Source organism: Mauremys mutica, chromosome 23 (genome assembly GCF_020497125.1).
Source record: "Mauremys mutica isolate MM-2020 ecotype Southern chromosome 23, ASM2049712v1, whole genome shotgun sequence".
NCBI classification, from domain to species: Eukaryota; Metazoa; Chordata; order Testudines; family Geoemydidae; genus Mauremys; species Mauremys mutica.
Genome location: NC_059094.1, coordinates 3,396,239 through 3,414,513, shown reverse-complemented (window position 1 = coordinate 3,414,513; position 18,275 = coordinate 3,396,239). Strand labels below are relative to the sequence as shown.

The window sequence follows — 18,275 nt, the reverse complement described above, 5'->3', positions numbered from 1 at the left end:
CCAAGAGGGATCTCTCTCCCCCTGTTCAGGACCCACAACACTGGGAAAAGCATATAGTAGGAATCCCCCCGTTCCCTTCAGCCAGGAAACTGTAGAGGATGGAGAAGAATCAGAAAACTCCTCCCTACCAGAACCTGGGGAAGGGGAGTAGTTGCAGATTTATTAGACACCATTGAGCCAGACTAATGCAAATAGGCAGAGACTCCAGTCAGGGTCTAGCTACAGCACCCTGACACAATCCTGAGCTCCCTCATCCTTCTCAGCCACTATAGGCAGGTGAACCCAAGCGTCTCACGAAGACCTTAAATACTGAGGCCCCCACATCCCCATATCTTTTGTATCTTCCCCTCAGGCAAACAGCTGTGATAAATTTTTCAAGTCCTGCCTAAAGCGGCTTCCGGGTTCATTCGGGAAGAAGAATAAACTCCTATTTTTCTCCATTCCTCTCTCCACATATAGCCCAGCTGCCTTTCTGGCAGGCAGTTGGGATCTTTTCAAGTATTAATCATAGTTAGGAGGATTAGATTTTTTTCAACAAATGTCAATAAACGTTGATTTCAGTAGACACACAAACCGATTAAAAAGATATTTCCATTGATAATAATGGAAGCTTACAGATAGGCAAAGAAAGAAAAATACTGCTTGAGAATTTATTAGAGTAATTTAAGGCTATTTACTTTGTATACTTCGACATGCGATATTGACAAATTAGGCTTCAGTGGTTATACAGCTTTAACTTTTTGAATTTCAACATCTACTGTCATTAAAAAATTGTCTGATCTCCTCCATGATTTCCCACAATTGTGAAAATTTAAATAAAAAATAAAAATAAAATGCTTAAAAATGAACTTATTTATTGTCCATTGAAATTATAAAAATGTAAAAATTGAATTCTGCCAAGCCTAACCATAGTTAGCATAAAGTTGTTACTGCTGACAGACTCAGATGTATCCTGGATACTTTTCTGAATATAAAGTCCAGAGCAGGTTAGTACTACTTTACCCAAACAGAAATAGAAGGATATGGTTCCTTTATTGAGAGTGCATCAAGTTCACTTATTCTCCTGGCTAAGGTAATCAGTATCAAAAAGGTTACCTTGAGACATAAAATAACGGCAAGGCATCTACAAGGATTCAAGAGGTTTAGTGAGGGCTTGCAGCTATGGTAACCAGATTTTCACAGTGAAAAACAGACACCTATTTCTCCTCTCTCTCTTTCCCCTTGTCTTTTAATCTACCCCCCCCCCAATTTCTTTTTCCTTGTCCTTCAATTCTATTGTTTATTTTAATTATTTAAGTGCCATCTGGTTACTTTATAAAAACAAACAGTTTTTCATCAAGAACCATTTTAAAAAGCTTACACCACACTCAGGCCATTCAATCGCTGCATAACCCCTAGATAATAAACACCTTCCACAATTCATTTTGTTCACACAAACGCCTCTTCTCCAAATGCCAGAGGAGACGAGGATGGATTTTACAGAACTTTGTTTGCCACACATCTGCTCTCAGCCCTTTGCTCTCTATTCCTCCTCCCTTTTCCTGCACCCCACAGGTTCCCTTTTGTCCCCCCAGACCTGACACCCACAAGAGCCGAGCCACAGGACACCTCCCGCCCCAAACACCAGCCTCCCTTACTCCTCGCCACAGAGCCCAGCCACGGGTCACCCCCCAGACACCAGCCAACACTCCCAAAAGAGCCCACCCACAGGGCAGCCCATCAGATACCAACCCCCACTCCCTATAGAAACCAGTCGCAGGGAAGCCCCCCACACACCAGCCTCCCCCCGAGCCCAGCCACAGGGCAGCCCTCAGACACAAGCCCCACCCCCCAAACCCCAGCCGTGGGGCAGCACCAGACACCAGCGCCCATCGCCCCCACAGCCCAGCCACAGGGCACCCCAGACACCAGCCCACCCACCCCCCCGATCCCAGCCACAGGGCAGCCGCCATACACTAGCTCCCCACACACACACACACACAGCCCAGCCACAGGGCAGCACCTGGCCCAGACGCCATCACCCCCAGAGCCCAGCCTCCCCTCCCCACAGAGTCCAGCCGTGGAGCAGCCCCTGGATACCAGTCCCCACTCCACAAAGAGCCCAGCCATGGGGCAACCCCCAGACATGATCCCCACCCCCGCACAGAGCACAGATGCAGGGCACCCCCAAACACCAGCCCACCCCTCCACCCCAAGAGCCCAGCCATGGGGCAGCCCCCAGATACCAGTCCCCCCGTGTCCCCAGATCCGAGCCAAGGGCAGTGGCCTGACCCCCCGAGCCCAGCTGCAGGACAGCCACCAGACCCCCCTCCATAGAATCATAGAATCTCAGGGTTGGAAGGGACCTCAAGAGGTCATCTAGTCCAACCCCCTGCTCAAAGCAGGACCAAACCCAACTAAATCATCCCAGCCAGGGCTTTGTCAAGCCTGACCTTAAAAACCTCTAAGGAAGGAGATTCCACCACCTCCCTAGGTAACCCATTCCAGTTCTTCACCACCCTCCTAGTGAAAAAGTTTTTCCTAATATCCAACCTAAACCTCCCCCACTGCAACTTGAGACCATTACTCCTTGTTCTGTCATCTTCTACCACTGAGAACAGTCTAGATCCATCCTCTTTGGAACCCCCTTTCAGGTAGTTGAAAGCAGCTATCAAATCCCCCCTCATTCTTCTCTTCTGCAGACTAAACAATCCCAGTTCCCTCAGCCTCTCCTCAGAAGTCATGTGCTCCAGCCCCCTAATCATTTTTGTTGCCCTCCACTGGACTCTCTCCAATTTATCCACATCCTTCTTGTAGTGTGGGGCCCAAAACTGGACACAGTACTCCAAATGAGGCCTCACCAGTGCTGAGTAGAGGGGAATGATCATATCCCTCGATCTGCTGGAAATGCCCCTACTTATACAACCCAAAATGCCATTAGCCTTCTTGGCAACAAGGGCACACTGTTGACTCATATTCAGCTTTTCGTCCACCGTAACCCCTAGGTCCTTTTCTGCAGAACTGCTGCCCAGCCATTCGGTCCCTAGTCTGTAGCAGTGCATGGGATTCTTCCGTCCTAAGTGCAGGACTCTGCACTTGTCCTTGCTGAACCTCATCAGATTTCTTTTGGCCCAATCCTCTAATTTGTCTAGGTCCCTCTGTATCCTAGCCCTACCCTCCAGCGTATCAACCACTCCTCCAAGTTTAGTGTCATCTGCAAACTTGCTAAGGGTGCAGTCCACACCATCCTCCAGATCGTTAATGAAGATATTGAATAAAACCGGCCCCAGCACCGACCCTTGGGGCACTCCACTTGATACCGGCTGCCAACTAGACATGGAACCATTGATCACTACCCGTTGAGCCCAACCGTCTAGCCAGCTTTCTATCCACCTTCTGTCCATTCATCCAGCCCATACTTCTTTAACTTGCTGGCAAGAATACTGTGGGAGACTGTATCAAAAGCTTTGCTAAAGTCCAGAAATAGCACATCCACTGCTTTCCCCTCATCCACAGAGCCGGTTATCTCATCATAGAAGGCAATTAGATTAGTCAGGCATGACTTGCCCTTGGTGAATCCATGCTGACTGTTCCTGATCACTTTCCCCTCCTTTAAGTGGTTCAGAATTGATTCCTTGAGGACCTTTTCTATGATTTTTCCAGGGACTGATTTTTCCACACAGAGCCTAGCCATGAGGCAGCCACCTGACACTAGACCCCCCCTCCGCACAGAGTCCAACCGTGGAGCAGCCCCTGGTATCAGTCCCCACTCCACAAAGAGCCCAGCCGGAGGGCAGCCCCCAGACACCAGTCCCCCGTGTCCCCAGCCACGGTGCAGTGCCCTGACACCAGCCCCCCCATCCCACAGAGGCCAGACGCAGGTCAGCCCCCTGACACCTGCCCCCCCCCAAGGCAGCTGCCAGACACTAGCCACCCGCCCTCCCCCCACAGAGCCCAGCCACCAGGCCCCCTACACAGAGCCCATCCAAGGGGTAACCCCCTGACACCAGCCCCCTCCTCCTGACAAGAGGCGAGCTGCAGGGCAGCCCTGAGACACCAGTCCCCACCTCCACCAGCCCCAGACATCCCCCCCCACCCCTCATCCCCCACCCCCCCGAGAGCCCAGCTCCTTCCTCATCCTTTGCAAGAGCTGGCTGGGTCTCTCTGACCCTCTCAGGAGAATGGGGATCAAACAGCGTGCAACATCCAGCCACGCCAGGCTGGGTGCTCCGCTCATTGTGAACTGGGCTCTGCAGAGTCCAGCAGCCCCTAGTGCGGCCAGAAATTCTGCAGGGGAAACAGGGAATTCTGCAACACTCTGTATTCTGCAGTAGCACATAATTCCCCCAGTAGTAACTTCAGAAGTGCAGCCAGTGGCCTGGGTTGGGTCAGTTGCTGCCTTCAGATGGCAGCAGTGGAGATGATCAGCTTCGAGGCTCACCACTAACCACAGGCAGTGAGTCTCCAAATCCAAGTTAATCTGAGTCTATGTGCAGGGAAGAGAAATAGCCGAAGGATTTATGCAAGTGTGTGGGGAGAGCTTACTGAGAGGACAGCAGTAAAGGAAGTAGAGCGGAGAGGAGTTCAGTTGTAGTCATGTAGGTAAGGCAAGGGTTAGTCCCTGACTATGCCTCAGCCAGACTGCCAATTTTACTGACAGCTGGCCAGTGTGCAGGGTTTACAAAGTCGGAGAAAATCCTATATTTGTAAAACTGATGGGGGCAATATGACAGGCCCTGAAAGCCCCACTTGCAGAATAAGTTTGTGTCCCAATGGGTTTTTTTTGACCTAACATTCTTCCCAAGCTACAACTTTTAAAGAAGTAAGAAACATGTGAGCAGAAAAGACTGGAGTTTGGAAATTTAGGAGTCACAGCTCCTGGGGTTTCAAAGAAGCTGAGACCTGAACCACTGTAGAAAAGTTCCAAAAGAGATTTTTTGTGCATTTTTGATCAATACAAGAAGATTAATACCTTGATTCCTGCACCACATAAACCTTCTGATACTGAGGTATTCTCAGGTAGACAAAGGGATTCTCAATTTCAGGAGGAAATGAACAAGATCCTGAGAATATCCTGATTGCAATAAATCTTTGGTTCCAATCACTGGCCACTAACCTCTAAACATCCAGATGATTCAAGGACCCTAGCAAAAGGAGGTCCTCTCATGTCTGAAGTTTCCAGGGATTAGACTGAAATCTGAAACAGGCTGGGAAGCCAAGAATTCTGAGGACAGTGAGGAGTGAGCTCTTGGAGGGAAGGATGGGAAGGCATACAGCTGCAACTTTAGGTTATTTCTCATTCCCATATCGTCCCCTCATTTGGAAGCCAATATAGAGAGCAAAAGATCAGTATTTTTCTGTTGTCCTGGGTCACTAACAAGTTCACCTAGTGAGAAACCCATTTGGTACTCAGCTCCTTGAAAACATCCAGACTGTGGCGTGGACAGTGGGTGTGCTGACATCACGGTTACTGTCTACCAGACTATCTTGGGCCTTACAATGATGAGGTCCAAGGGTCAGAGTCAAAGCAGCGGCCCTTGGGTTCTGGCCTGCATGGCCTAATAGCCAGAGTCAATACAGTGGTCCTTGAGTTCAGGGCACCTTGGCCCAGTGACCAGAGTCAATACTGCGGCCCTCGAGTGCATGGTAGCATGGCCTAATGGCTAGAGTCAATATAGCAATCCTCAGGTATAGGACAGGGTGGCATAGCAGCCAGGGTCAACATAGCAGCCCTCAGGAACAGGGCAGTGTGGTCTAATGGCCAATACCTGAGTGGCTGCCACCAGGGGGGTGGCACCCCAGGTATGGGGCCTGGACCCACCCGACTCCACCAGGCCCAGACCCAGGGCCCTAACAGTGGTGGAGTGGTCTGCCACTGGGTCAGCAGGGAATCCCACCAAAGCCCGCTGACCTCACACAGGTGGGAGATACCAATCGCTCACCCTCCCTGGGGTCACTTCCTACCACGCTTCGTGAAGCTGCAGTCCATGGGGCATCGGGATCTCTGGTCTCCTCAGCAGAGGTAATTCCCTGGGGCTCCATTGGCCAGATATCTCCAATCCGGATGTCGGGATTGCCAGCTCCCGCAAGCAAGGGCTGTGACAGCTCCTCAGCTGGAGCCTCCACCAAAGGTCCTTCCTCTCCAGCATTCAGCCCAGACTGAGCCAGGCTGCTCCCTTTTATACTAGCATAGCACTTGGAACATGCCCAGTATGGCCTGAGGGGTGGGACTTCCTCCCCCCTAGTGTGAGGTATGCACACCCCATCACACTGACCTAATTCTCAATTGCTCAGTAATGGGTCTTGATGACCATGCCAGTTAGTTTGAAGGTTCATTTTGCCCTGTATGTAGATAGCTTTCATCAACAGGCCTTGGCCAGCAGGAATAAGATCCTGGTGGCTACTTCAGTTCAGAACCTGCTCTTATTCCTCCATGCCAGTCTATGTAAGCCTTTTGTTTGTTTGTTTGTCATGGTCATGAATCTGTATGTGATAGAGTGCTCCCCTGTAATGACAGCTACCAGCACATTATCCGTGCTTTAGTATTTTCCATAGTCTGGAAGCTGCCAGATATACTCCACTTTAGATTTCATGAAAGGTTATTGGCAAAAACCATTGATGCCAGAATCCAGGAAGACAACTCCACCTAACTCACCGCAGTCTGTGACCAAAGAAAAGGGGTTTCCCAACTAATAATACCATAGGGAGTCCAAAGCCCATTTTATTGCCAGTGCTTCCTTCTCTATGATGGGCTATGTTTTCTCGAGGGAACAGCTTCTGACTTATATAAAGTAAAGGGTGTTCTTCTCCCTCAATCTCCTTCAAAAGGACTGCCCCTAGACCCATGTCTGAAGCATCAGTTTGCAGGATAAATCCGTTTGAAAAGCCTGGATTAAAAAGGACCAGCTCCTGCAATGTCTTGAAAGCCTTATCATCCGACCACTCAAACCTTCCTTTCTTTATAAGGTCTGGGAGGGAGGCTGCAATTGTGGGAAATCCTGGCATGAGGCCAATAGTATCTGCCAGACCCACTAAGCACTGGATTTGTTTTTTTGTGTGGGCACTGGACAGCTGTCAACACTTGGACATTACTCACTGGTGGCTGCAGACAGCCCCCTCCCACGGTGTACCCCGAAAAGGTGACTTTGTAGTTCCCTATTTTATGTTTTTCCTGGGTAGTTTTAGGCCAGCATGTGCGAGGGCCTGGAGCACTGCTCCAAACTGCTTTATGTGGGTATCCCACTCCGGACTGTAGATGATGTCATCCAGGTGGGTGACTACATACTGCCCATTCCAGTTGTAGTACCCAGTCCATTAGCCCCTGGTGTGTCTCCTTTGTGATATCCAAGTAGCTGAGGATGGTGGCCTTAATTCTGGGCTAATCCTGAGTAGTCACCAGGTTGATCTCCCAGTAGAACAGCTGGGAACATTCGGTCAGATGAGGGGAGCCAAAAGATGGCCCAATACTCCAGGGCCACCGTGTTGCTACCGCCACCCACTCTAACGTCATAAGGAATGCCTCAGGGTCATCACCAGGGCCCATTTTCATACACTTCACCAGGATCGATGCAGCCGATGGGGTTGGGTTTTAGGTCTGTGCTGTTGGATTCCCTGTTGCGCCCCCTCTGGAAAAAGGACAGCATTTATTGCACTAGGTGTTGCTGCAAATGCTTTTGCTGGGCTACTAGATCACTAATCAATTGTTGCTGCTGTTGTGCCATCTGCTGTTGTTATTGAGTGGCCAACTGTTGCAGCAACTATTACCGTTGCTGCTGGGCAAACTGAGGGTTCTCCACAACCCATTTTAATAATCTATCGAGGTCCATTATTTTTTAAGCAATATCATTTTCCCTTATCCCAAGGGCTAGCAACATGTCCATATTCTCCACCAATTGTCATGAATCTGTACATGGTAGAGCTTCCCCTTTAGGAGATACATGTGAGTCTAATTACTCCCACCCCAGTGGGTGCTGCAGAGTGTGTCCTTCTAGACAACCAGTGCTCAAACCTTCAGTCCCTCTCTCAGGGTCTCAGGTGAAACAAACAGTCTACAGTCAATAAACAAAGTTAAACCAAAGAAAGAAAAAGAAAAACCAGCAGACAGCTCCTTTCAGGGAGATGGGCCCCTCTTCCTTCAGAGGGCTCTGGGAATTTCAAAGCATACTTCAGAGATCACTGGGGCTCCAGTTTAAGTCTCACTCTTTTCCCCCTTTTTGTTCAGGGAATCTGCTCCCAAGTTCTGTGAGGGCAGAGGCTCTGCAGGCAGTCAGCCCTCTCTTCGGGGTTGGAGAAGTTCAACAGCCTGTTCCCTTTCCAGGGGCGCCCTCATCTGATCACAGTTTCCTCCTCCTAATTCCTTCAGTCCTGGCCTGATCTGTAGATGCACAGGGACAGCGCCACTCCAGCTCAAAATAGCTCCTTAACGTCTTCCATGCTAGTGCGGAGTGTGTGTGCCCTGTCACAGTCACGTTTGATATGCCAGGCTGAGACACTGCGGAATTTCATGAAGGACTCTACACTATTTACAACCATCTTTAGCTCCAACAAACTGATATTGTGATGAATTTCCCCAACAGGATGTTTTTTCTTGATTTTGGCTCTACTCCAAACAAAAAGAGTCTGCCAGGGATTTTCCCTGAGCTGGTTCATTTTTTATTTCCACCATTTCTGGGAGAAACAGGGGCAGACACGGCACAGCCAATACAATTAGAGATCGGATCAACGGGTTGATCACATTTAGGATCTTGATTAACTTCTCTTGAGAAAATAGGAGCCTTCTATGTCTTAGGGAACTATCTGATGAATAATGTTTTTCAAAAAGGAACAAGGGAACTCTTTTGCAGGTCAATAATGAAATCATGACATAATCACTAAGGAGTCATCCTGATTGTGTGGAGTACTACACAACAGTATCTTTATCTTAATCTTTGCTGGCTCAAACAGATCATCGGGATGACCATTAGATTTGATCACAGCAGAGATGACACACAAAACAGTACTGCTGATCTTGTAATCATAGAATCATAGAATATCAGGGTTGGAAGGGACCTCAGGAGGTCATCTAGTCCAACCCCCTGCTCAAAGCAGGACCAATCCCCAGACAATGTAATGACCTGAAGCACAGGCCAAACAAATTTTGCTTGTCCTTCTACTTCAAAATGGAGGAAGTGTTGGTGTCATTGTCATATGGGCACATGGAGACAGGCTTCCTTCAGGTCAGCTGGACATGTGTGGTCTGGACAATTACATTCTGGACCAGGAGAACCAGTTTTTCCCATATCCAACTAGGCCTTCATGACCAATAGGGTTAGTGTGGCTAAGTCAAGCATTAAGGAGAAACCTCGCTGTCTTTTGGATACTATAGGAAACTGGAGTAAAACCTTTAGAATCTCTTTATGGGAATCATCAGAATTAAAGCCCCTCTCCCCCCCCAAGTCCAGAAGTACTGCATCCACTATTACCTTTATATCTTTTACTATTATTATCTAGGAAGGCTTGGCTTATTCCCCTCCCAGATCAGGTGGGGAGCAGGAGTTTGAGAAACTAGGAAAATCAAGGTGAGGGGCTCCTGAAATTTTAAGAGCTCCTATAATTTCAGGAGCTCATATATTAGATGTGCCAAAAAAAATTTTTAAATTGAAATCTCAACTTTCTCCTTAAATCCTTGAAGTTCCTGGGCTAACAACGATTCTTTGTTTGGGAGTGTTCTCCCAAGAGCTACTCAGGGAGAGCTGTGCTGACTTGTACTTCCACCTTTTCATGTTCTCTGTATGTATAAATAGCTTCTGTCTGTGTGTTCCACTCTATGCATCCGAAGAAGTGAGCTGTGGCCCATGAAAGCTTATGCTGAAATAAATTTGTTAGTCTGTAAGGTGCCACAAGTACTCCTGTTGTTTTTTGTAATAGGAAAGTAATTTTTGATACATTTTAGTGAAAGAACTGGTGATTAAGTCTAAGTCAAAATTTATGTTGCTTTGAAGAGACCTCTAACCTCTCCTTCCATTGTGCAGTGTTATTTATAATTTACTATTTTTCCCAAGTGATTCTGGTGTAAGAAAAAATATTGCTCTCTTCTTTCATTTCATTTTAAACCAATCCCATTTGGTTAAGGAGGAGAGAGTTTCTCAATCTCTCTCAAGCAGATTAGGTCAGCAGTGAAAAGACCAGTATAATCCAACTCAGATGATTATACTGGAGAATTTTCAGAGAGGAATTCCTTGTGATGATATGGCATCTAGGCTGATAAGAATGATCTTCCAAGGACAAAGCAGTATTGTGAGTTTTGACCTGATTTTGTTTCAGATTATGGTTCTTGGAGGAGAAAGATCTGCGATAGTCTCAGGTCTGAGGAATACTGACTTCAACACTTGGCAAGGGGTGGCTTTTGGAAAGTAAATGTAGCTTCCTAGCCCAAGAGCAATTTGAGAGCTGTAGTTTACAGCTCCAATGGGATGGAGAGGCCATCTTCTGTACCCATGTGTTGTATCAAGTTTGGGACATCCCCAAGAAAGGATGTAGACCTTGCACAATCATTCAAGTCTTCTTTTGAGTTAAAGTTTAAACTATTGAGGTAAAAGATGATGGCTTGTCTGAGGACAAGCTTAGCCACAATACTGTGTAACCTTTTAGATATACAGCCTGTAGCTTAGTTACATGGCCTAGCCAGAGAGGCTGATGAGTAAAGACCCTGAGGAGAAGATAAGAGAGCTGGGGAATGAGAACAGGAGTGGAGCACAGCAATTAGACCTCACCCACATTAGCAGTTTGTTATGCCATTTGTGGGCATTTTCTTCCCACAGCACCAACCTTGGCATCACTCTTCACAGAATCATAGACTTTAAGGTCAGAAGGGACCATTATGATCATCTAGTCTGACCTCCTGCACAATGCAGGCCACAGAATCTCAACCACCCACTCCTGTATCAAACCTGTGTCTGAGCCACTGAAGTCCTCAAATCATGGTTTAAAGACTTCAAGATGCAGAGAATCTTCCAGCAAGTGACCCATGCCCCACGCTGCAGAGGAAGGCGAAAAACCCCCAGAGCCTTTGCCAATCTGCCCTGGAGGAAAATTCCTTCCCAACTCCAAATATGGCGATCAGCTAAACCCTGAGCATGTGGGCAAGACTCACCAGCCAGACACCCAGAAAAGAATTCTCTGTAGTAACTCAGATCCCATCCCATCTAACATCCCATCATAGACCATTGGGCATACTTACCTGCTGATAATCAAAGACCAATTAATTGCCAAAATTAGGCTATCCCATTATACCATCCCCTCCATAAACTTATCAAGCTTAGTCTTGAAGCCAGATGTGTCTTTTGCCCCCACTACTCCCCTTGGAAGGCTGTTCCAGAACTTCACTCCTCTGATGGTTAGAAACCTTTGTCTAATTTCAAGTCTAAACTTCCTGATGGTCAGTTTTTATACATATGTTCTTGTGTCCACATTGGTACTGAGCTTAAATAATTCCTCTCCCTCCCTGGTATTTATTCCTCTGATATATTTAGAGGGCAATCATATCTCCCCTCAGCTTTCTTTTGGTTAGGCTAAACAAGCCAAGCTCTCTGAGTCTCCTTTCATAAGACAAGTTTTCCATTCCTCGGATCATCCTAGTAGTCCTTCTCTGTACCTGTTCCAGTTTGAATTCATCCTTCTTAAACATGGGAGACCAGAACTGCACACAGTATTCCAGATGAGGTCTTACCAGTGCCTTGTATAACGGTACTAACACCTCTTATCTCTACTGGAAATATCTTGCCTGATGCATCCCAAGACCGCATTAGCTTTTTTCACGGCCATATCACACTTGCGGCTCATAGTCATCCTGTGATCCACCAATACTCCGAGGTCCTTCTCCTCCTCTGTTACTGTTATAAGATGGGGATGCATCAGTTGGAAGTAATTCTTATTATTAATCCCTAAATGCTTGACCTTGCACTTTTTTTGAATGGCATACTAGTAGGTCTGTGAGTAAGCAATCTGCTGAGTTTGTACGAGTAGCACTGTTCATAAAGACCTTTCTGCAGCTACATTTGGAACAAGGATATAGATCAGCCGCTCAAGGTCCCAGAGCGGTAAAATGGCATCCCTTTGAAATACTACTGAGATGTACAGATGTGGGGGTGGGTGGGGTGGTGAACAGGCCAGTGGCAGGCTGGGGAGCCAGGGTGAGCCAGCGGTAGGGGGCAAAGGCAGCAGCAGAAGTTAAGAGGCCAGCTGCAGGCAGGCAGGTGAGCTGGCGGCGGGGGAGAGGGGGATGAGGAGGCGAGCGGGCGGCGGAGGGTGAGAAGGCGAGCGGGGGGGGAGATGACGAGCTGAGTGGGTGGGCAGGGGGGGGGGCAGGTGAGCCAGCAGCAGGGGAGGGGGGCTGAGGAGGCAAGCGGGCAGCAGGGGGTGAGAAGGCGGACCAGGGGTCGGGGGGGGATGATGAGCTGAGCGGGTGGGCAGTGGCAGGGGGGCAGGTCAGCCGGCGGTGGGGGAGGGGGGCTGAGGAGGTGAGTGGGCGGCGAGGGGTAAGCAGGAGAGCCAGGGGTGGGAGGGGATGATGAGCCGAGCAGGCGGGGTGGCTTTATACTTGGGGGGGAAGGGGATGGAGGCGAGTTGTGAGTTGGTGGCTGACCTGTTCTACTGATCTTGTCTCTCATAAAAATTGGTCCTTTTTGCTGCTTTTCTCTGGGCTGGGGGTTGTCCCAATGCTGCAAAGAGGGTGTTCCCAAAGGAAGGTGCTTGCTTCTAACCCCCGAGGCCATCAGTATGTCTGCTCTTCTCTAGTCAGCCCACTTGACAAGTTTGATTGTCCTTGGTCCAGCTCCCAGCCCCTCTCCAAGGGTTGCAGCTGTCTGGAGGTGCCTGCCTTCCATGCCTTCCTCATTCACACCTCATTCATTCAACAGGGCAATTGATTACAAAGTGGGGGAAGATCTTGTTCTACTTCTAGAAAAATAAATTTTTCTTTTACCTTAATTGTACTACCTTAGGGGCCAGCTATAACATATTACCAAGGTTCAATACCGCTGTTTCGGCGGGGGGGCGGTGTTTCCGCAGGGCCGGGCAGCGCTGGGGTGGAGAGAGTGTTTTGGGGGGGGCTGGGCGGCGCTGGGGGGGGAGGGGGTTGTGGGGGCGGAGGGAAGGGTTCGGCCCTCAGCTATTTTCTTTGGAGTAATATGGCCCTCAGACTCAGACTAAGGTCAGAAGGGACCATTATGATCATCTAGTCTGACCTCCTGCACAATGCAGGCCACAAAATCTCACCCATCCACTTCTATAACAAACCCCTAACCTATGTCTGAGTTACTGAAGTCCTCAAATTGTGGTTTGAAGACCTCAAGGTGCAGAGAATCCTCCAGCAAGTGACCCATACCCCATGCTGCACAGGAAGGCGAAAAACCTCCAGGGCCTCTGCCAATCTGCCCTGGAGGAAAATTCCTTCCCGACCCCAAATATGATGATCAGATAAACCCTGAGCATGTGGGCAAGACTCACCAGCCAGCACCCAGGAAAGAATTCTCTGTAGTAACTCAGATCCCATCCCATCTAACATCCCATCATAGACCATTGGGCATACTTACCTGCTGATAATCAAAGATCAATTGCCAAAATTAGGCTATCCCACCATACCATCCCCTCCATAAACTTATCAAGCTTAGTCTTAAAGCCAGATGTGTCTTTTGCCCTCACTACTCTCCTTGGAAGGCTGTTCCAGAACTTCACTCCTCTGATGGTTAGAAACCTTCGTCTAATTTCAAGTCTAAACTTCCTAGTGTCCAGTTTATATCCATTTGTTCTTGTGTCCACATTGGTATTAAGCTAAAATAATTCCTCTCCCTCCTTGGTATTTATTCCTTTGATATATTTATAGAGAGCAATCATATCTCCCGTCAGCCTTCTTTTGGTTAAGCTAAACAAGCCAAGCTCTTTGAGTCTCCTTTCATAAGACAGGTTTTCCATTCCTCGGATCATCCTAGTAGCCCATCTCTGAACCTGTTCCAGTTTGAATTCATCCTTCTTAAACATGGGAGACCAGAACTGCACACAGTATTCCAGATGAGGTCTCACCAGTGCCTTGTATAATGGTACTAACACCTCCTTATCTTTACTGGAAATACCTTGCCTGATGCATCCTAAAACTGCATTAGCTTTTTTAATGCCATATCACATTGGCGGCTCATAGTCATCCTGTGGTCAACCAATACTCCGAGGTCCTTCTCCTCCTCTGTTACTTCCAACTGATGTGTCCCCAATTTATAACTAAAATTCTTGTTATTAATCCCTAAATGCATGACCTTGCACTTTTCACTATTAAATTTCATCCTATTACTATTACTCCAGTTTACAAGGTCATCCAGATCTTCCGGTCCTTCTCTGTGTTAGCAATACCTCCCAGCTTTGTGTCATCCGCAAACTTTATTAGCACATTCCCACTTTTTGTGCCAAGGTCAGTAACAAAAAGATTAAATAAGATTTGTCCCAAAACTGATCCCTGAGGAACTCCACTAATAACCTCCTTCCAGCCTGGGTAACCTCCTTCCAGCCTGCTTTACGAGTTGTGCAGGCCTGAATTAGACCATAACTCCTCCAATAAATTACAAAAAGGGAGAGAGATGGAAGGAAAGTGAAAAAAGGGTCTCCTAAACCTGAGCTTCAGTTCATCTGCAAATTTGACACCATCAGCTCAGGATTAAACAAAGACTGTGAATGGCTAGCCAACTACAAAAGCAGTTTCTCTTCCCTTGGTGTTCACACCTCAACTGCTAGAAGAGGGCCTCATCCTCCCTGGCTGAACTAACCTCGTTATCTCTAGCCTGATTTTTGCTTGCATATTTATACCTGCCTCTGGAAATTTCCACTACATGCATCCGACAAAGTGGATATTCACCCACAAAAGCTCATGCTCCAATATGTTTGTTAGTCTATAAGGTGCCACAGAACTCTTTGCCGCTTTTACAGATCCAGACTAACACGGCTACCCCTCTGATACTCTCCTAAACCTACTAGTCATAGGACCCACCAGCAAGTGCTATAGGTAATGCTCTGGTAAGAAGACCAGTCCTCACTTGCAGATGCTCAGATTCTTATCAGAGTGCTGTTCCTGAACATTGCTTGGAAGGTCACTTTTATACCCAGGTCTCTAGCTAGTTGGCTTCTGATAATGTCACTTTTCAAACTTGAATAAAAAAGGTTTTTAGAAGACCTACTCACTGGATGGCTGTAGTACATGGCATGTACCAGCCTGCCAAGTCTCAGTTTTAACTAAAATTCAATTTGTTTTTTAGTTGAATGTAGAAAGAGGAGCACTGAGCTTTTAAAAAATAAATAAGTAAATAAATAAATACTGTTTCTGTCAACTAAAAAGACATCTAAGGTGACATAGGCCTGGTCTACACTACAAAGTTTTACTGGTAAAACATGCTTTATTTTGGCACATCCTTGTGAGCATCCATACTCAATTCTGAGTCCTACTGGTAAAACTCTGACTTTCTGATCAAATTAAGCCACGTCCCCAAATGACAGAAGCCACCTACCAGCCCGGTTCCACCAATAAAATGCCTGTGTCGACACTGCATTCATAAAAACAGTCTTCCAGCACAGTCCCACAAGTGCCCCTCCCCCTGCTCTGGCCACAGTTCTGCTCTTTGCTGCCCACTAACTGGAAGGAAGCCTTTGAAAATCCCAGAGTTTTTTTGCAACGTTTCTCTTCCCGATAGCCCACCTGGCTCCATCTGAAGCTGCAGGAAAGCCACGTGCTGCTGCCTGGTCCAGGAAAGAAGTCTTGGTTTGTGTCTGCCTGTGGGGAGAAGAGGCAGTGCAAGCCCAGCTGAGGAATACCCTCAGAAATAATTTGGACATTGCAGAGAAGATGTCGCAGTTGGGATACAAGAGGGATGAGCAGTGTGACAGACTGAAAATTTCCTGCAATATCCTGAGTGAACTTTATTGAATTAAGTATCAGAGGGGTAGCCGTGTTAGTCTGGTTCTGCAGAAGCAGCAAAGAATCCTGTGGCACCTTATAGACTAACAGACGTTTTGCAGCATGAGCTTTCGTGGGTGAATACCCACTTCTTCGGATGCAAGCGGTGGAAATTTCAGGGGCAGGTGTGTGTATATATAAGCAAGCAAGAAGCAAGCTAGAGATAACGAGGTTAGATCAATCAGGGTGGATGAGGCCCTGTTCTAGCAGTTGAGGTGTGAAAACCAAGGGAGGAGAAACTGGTTCTGTAATTGGCAAGCCATTCACAGTCTTTGTTTAGTCCTGAGCTGATGGTGTCAAATTTGCAGATGAACTGGAGCTCAGCAGTTTCTCTTTGAAGTCTGGTCCTAAAGTTTTTTTGCTGTAGGATGGCCACCTTAAGATCTGCTATTGTGTGGCCAGGGAGGTTGAAGTGTTCTCCTACAGATTTTTGTATATTGCCATTCCTAATGTCTGATTTGTGTCCATTTATCCTTTTCCTTAGAGACTGTCCAGTTTGGCCGATGTACATAGCAGAGGGGCATTGCTGGCATATGATGGCATATATTACATTGGTGGACGTGCAGGTGAATGAACCGGTGATGGTGTGGCTGATCTGGTTAGGTCCTGTGATGGTGTCACTGGTGTAGATATGTGGGCAGAGTTGGCATCGAGGTTTGTTGCATGGATTGGTTCCTGAGCTAGAGTTACTATGGTGTGGTGTGCAGTTGCTGGTGAGAATATGCTTCAGGTTGGCAGGTTGTCTGTGGGCGAGAACTGGTCTGCCACCCAAGGCCTGTGAAAGTGTGGGATCATTGTCCAGGATGGGTTGTAGATCCCTGATGATGCGTTGTAGGGGTTTTAGCTGGGGACTGTATGTGATGGCCAGTGGAGTCCTGTTGGTTTCTTTCTTGGGTTTGTCTTGCAGTAGGAGGCTTCTGGGTACACGTCTGGCTCTGTTGATCTGTTTCCTTATTTCCTCGTGTGGGTACTGTAGTCTTGAGAATGCTTGGTGGAGATTTTCTAGGTGTTGGTCTCTGTCTGTGGGGTTAGAGCAGATACGGTTGTACCTCAGTGCTTGGCTGTAGACAATGGATCTTGTGGTGTGTCCGGGATGGAAGCTGGAGGCATGAAGGTAGGCATAGCGGTCGGTAGGTTTTCGGTATAGGGTGGTGTTGATGTGACCATCACTTATTTGCACCGTGGTGTCTAGGAAGTGGACCTCCCGTGTAGATTGGTCCAGGCTGAGGTTGATGGAGGGGTGGAAGCTATTGAAATCGTGGTGGAATTTTTCCAGAGTCTCCTTCCCATGGGTCCAGATGATGAAGATGTCATCGATGTAGCGTAGGTAGAGAAGGGGCGTGAGTGGACGGGAGCTGAGGAAGCGTTGTTCCAGGTCGGCCATAAAAATATTGGCATATTGTGGGGCCATACGGGTGCCCATAGCGGTGCCACTGATCTGGAGATATATATTGTCAGCAAATTTGAAATAGTTGTGTGTGAGGATAAAGCCACAGAGCTCAGCAACCAGGTGTGCTGTGGCATCATCAGGGATACTGTTCCTGACAGCTTGTATTCCATCAGTATGTGGGATGTTTGTGTAGAGAGCCTCTACATCCATGGTGGCCAGGATGGTGTTTTCTGGAAGGTCACCAATGCATTGTAGTTTCCTCAGGAAATCAGTGGTGTCACGGAGATAGCTGGGAGTGCTGGTAGCATAGGGTCTGAGTAGAGAGTCTACATATCCAGACAGTCCTTCAGTGAGAGTTCCAATGCCCGAGATGATGGGGCGTCCAGGATTTCCGGGTTTGTGGATCTTGGGTAGTAGATAGAATAACCCTGGTCAGGGCTCTAAGGGTATGTTGATTAGTTCTGGTGTTAGTGTAGGGAGTGTCCTGAGTAGATGGTGCAGTTTCTTAGTGTATTCCTCAGTGGGATCTGAGGGAAGTAGCCTGTAAAATTTAGTATTGGAGAGTTGTCTGGCGGCCTCCTTACATACCAACATACCCTTAGAGCCCCGACCAGGGTTATTCTATCTACTACCCAAGATCCACAAACCCGGAAATCCTGGACGCCCCATCATCTCGGGCATTGGAACTCTCACTGAAGGACTGTCTGGATATGTAGACTCTCTACTCAGACCCTATGCTACCAGCACTCCCAGCTATCTCCGTGACACCACTGATTTCCTGAGGAAACTACAATGCATTGGTGACCTTCCAGAAAACACCATCCTGGCCACCATGGATGTAGAGGCTCTCTACACAAACATCCCACATACTGATGGAATACAAGCTGTCAGGAACAGTATCCCTGATGATGCCACAGCACACCTGGTTGCTGAGCT

General features: G+C 47.7%; 1 protein-coding gene across 3 annotated transcripts in view; it reads right to left on the bottom strand.

Annotated features, from left to right (window-relative positions):
- EYA3 (EYA transcriptional coactivator and phosphatase 3) overlaps positions 1–18,275 on the bottom strand; it is a 139,925-nt gene that overhangs the window by 110,179 nt on the left and 11,471 nt on the right. The window contains exon 1 of one of the 3 annotated variants that reach the window (XM_044997651.1): positions 5,944–6,114. The exons of 1 other annotated variant lie outside the window; for it this stretch is intronic. In XM_044997651.1, coding sequence (XP_044853586.1) covers positions 5,944–6,021 — 78 coding nt within the window. In that variant the 5' untranslated portion in view covers positions 6,022–6,114. Of the gene's footprint in view, positions 1–5,943; positions 6,115–18,275 lie in introns of those variants that run through there. One more of the 3 variants, XM_044997650.1, reaches the window with a different exon arrangement.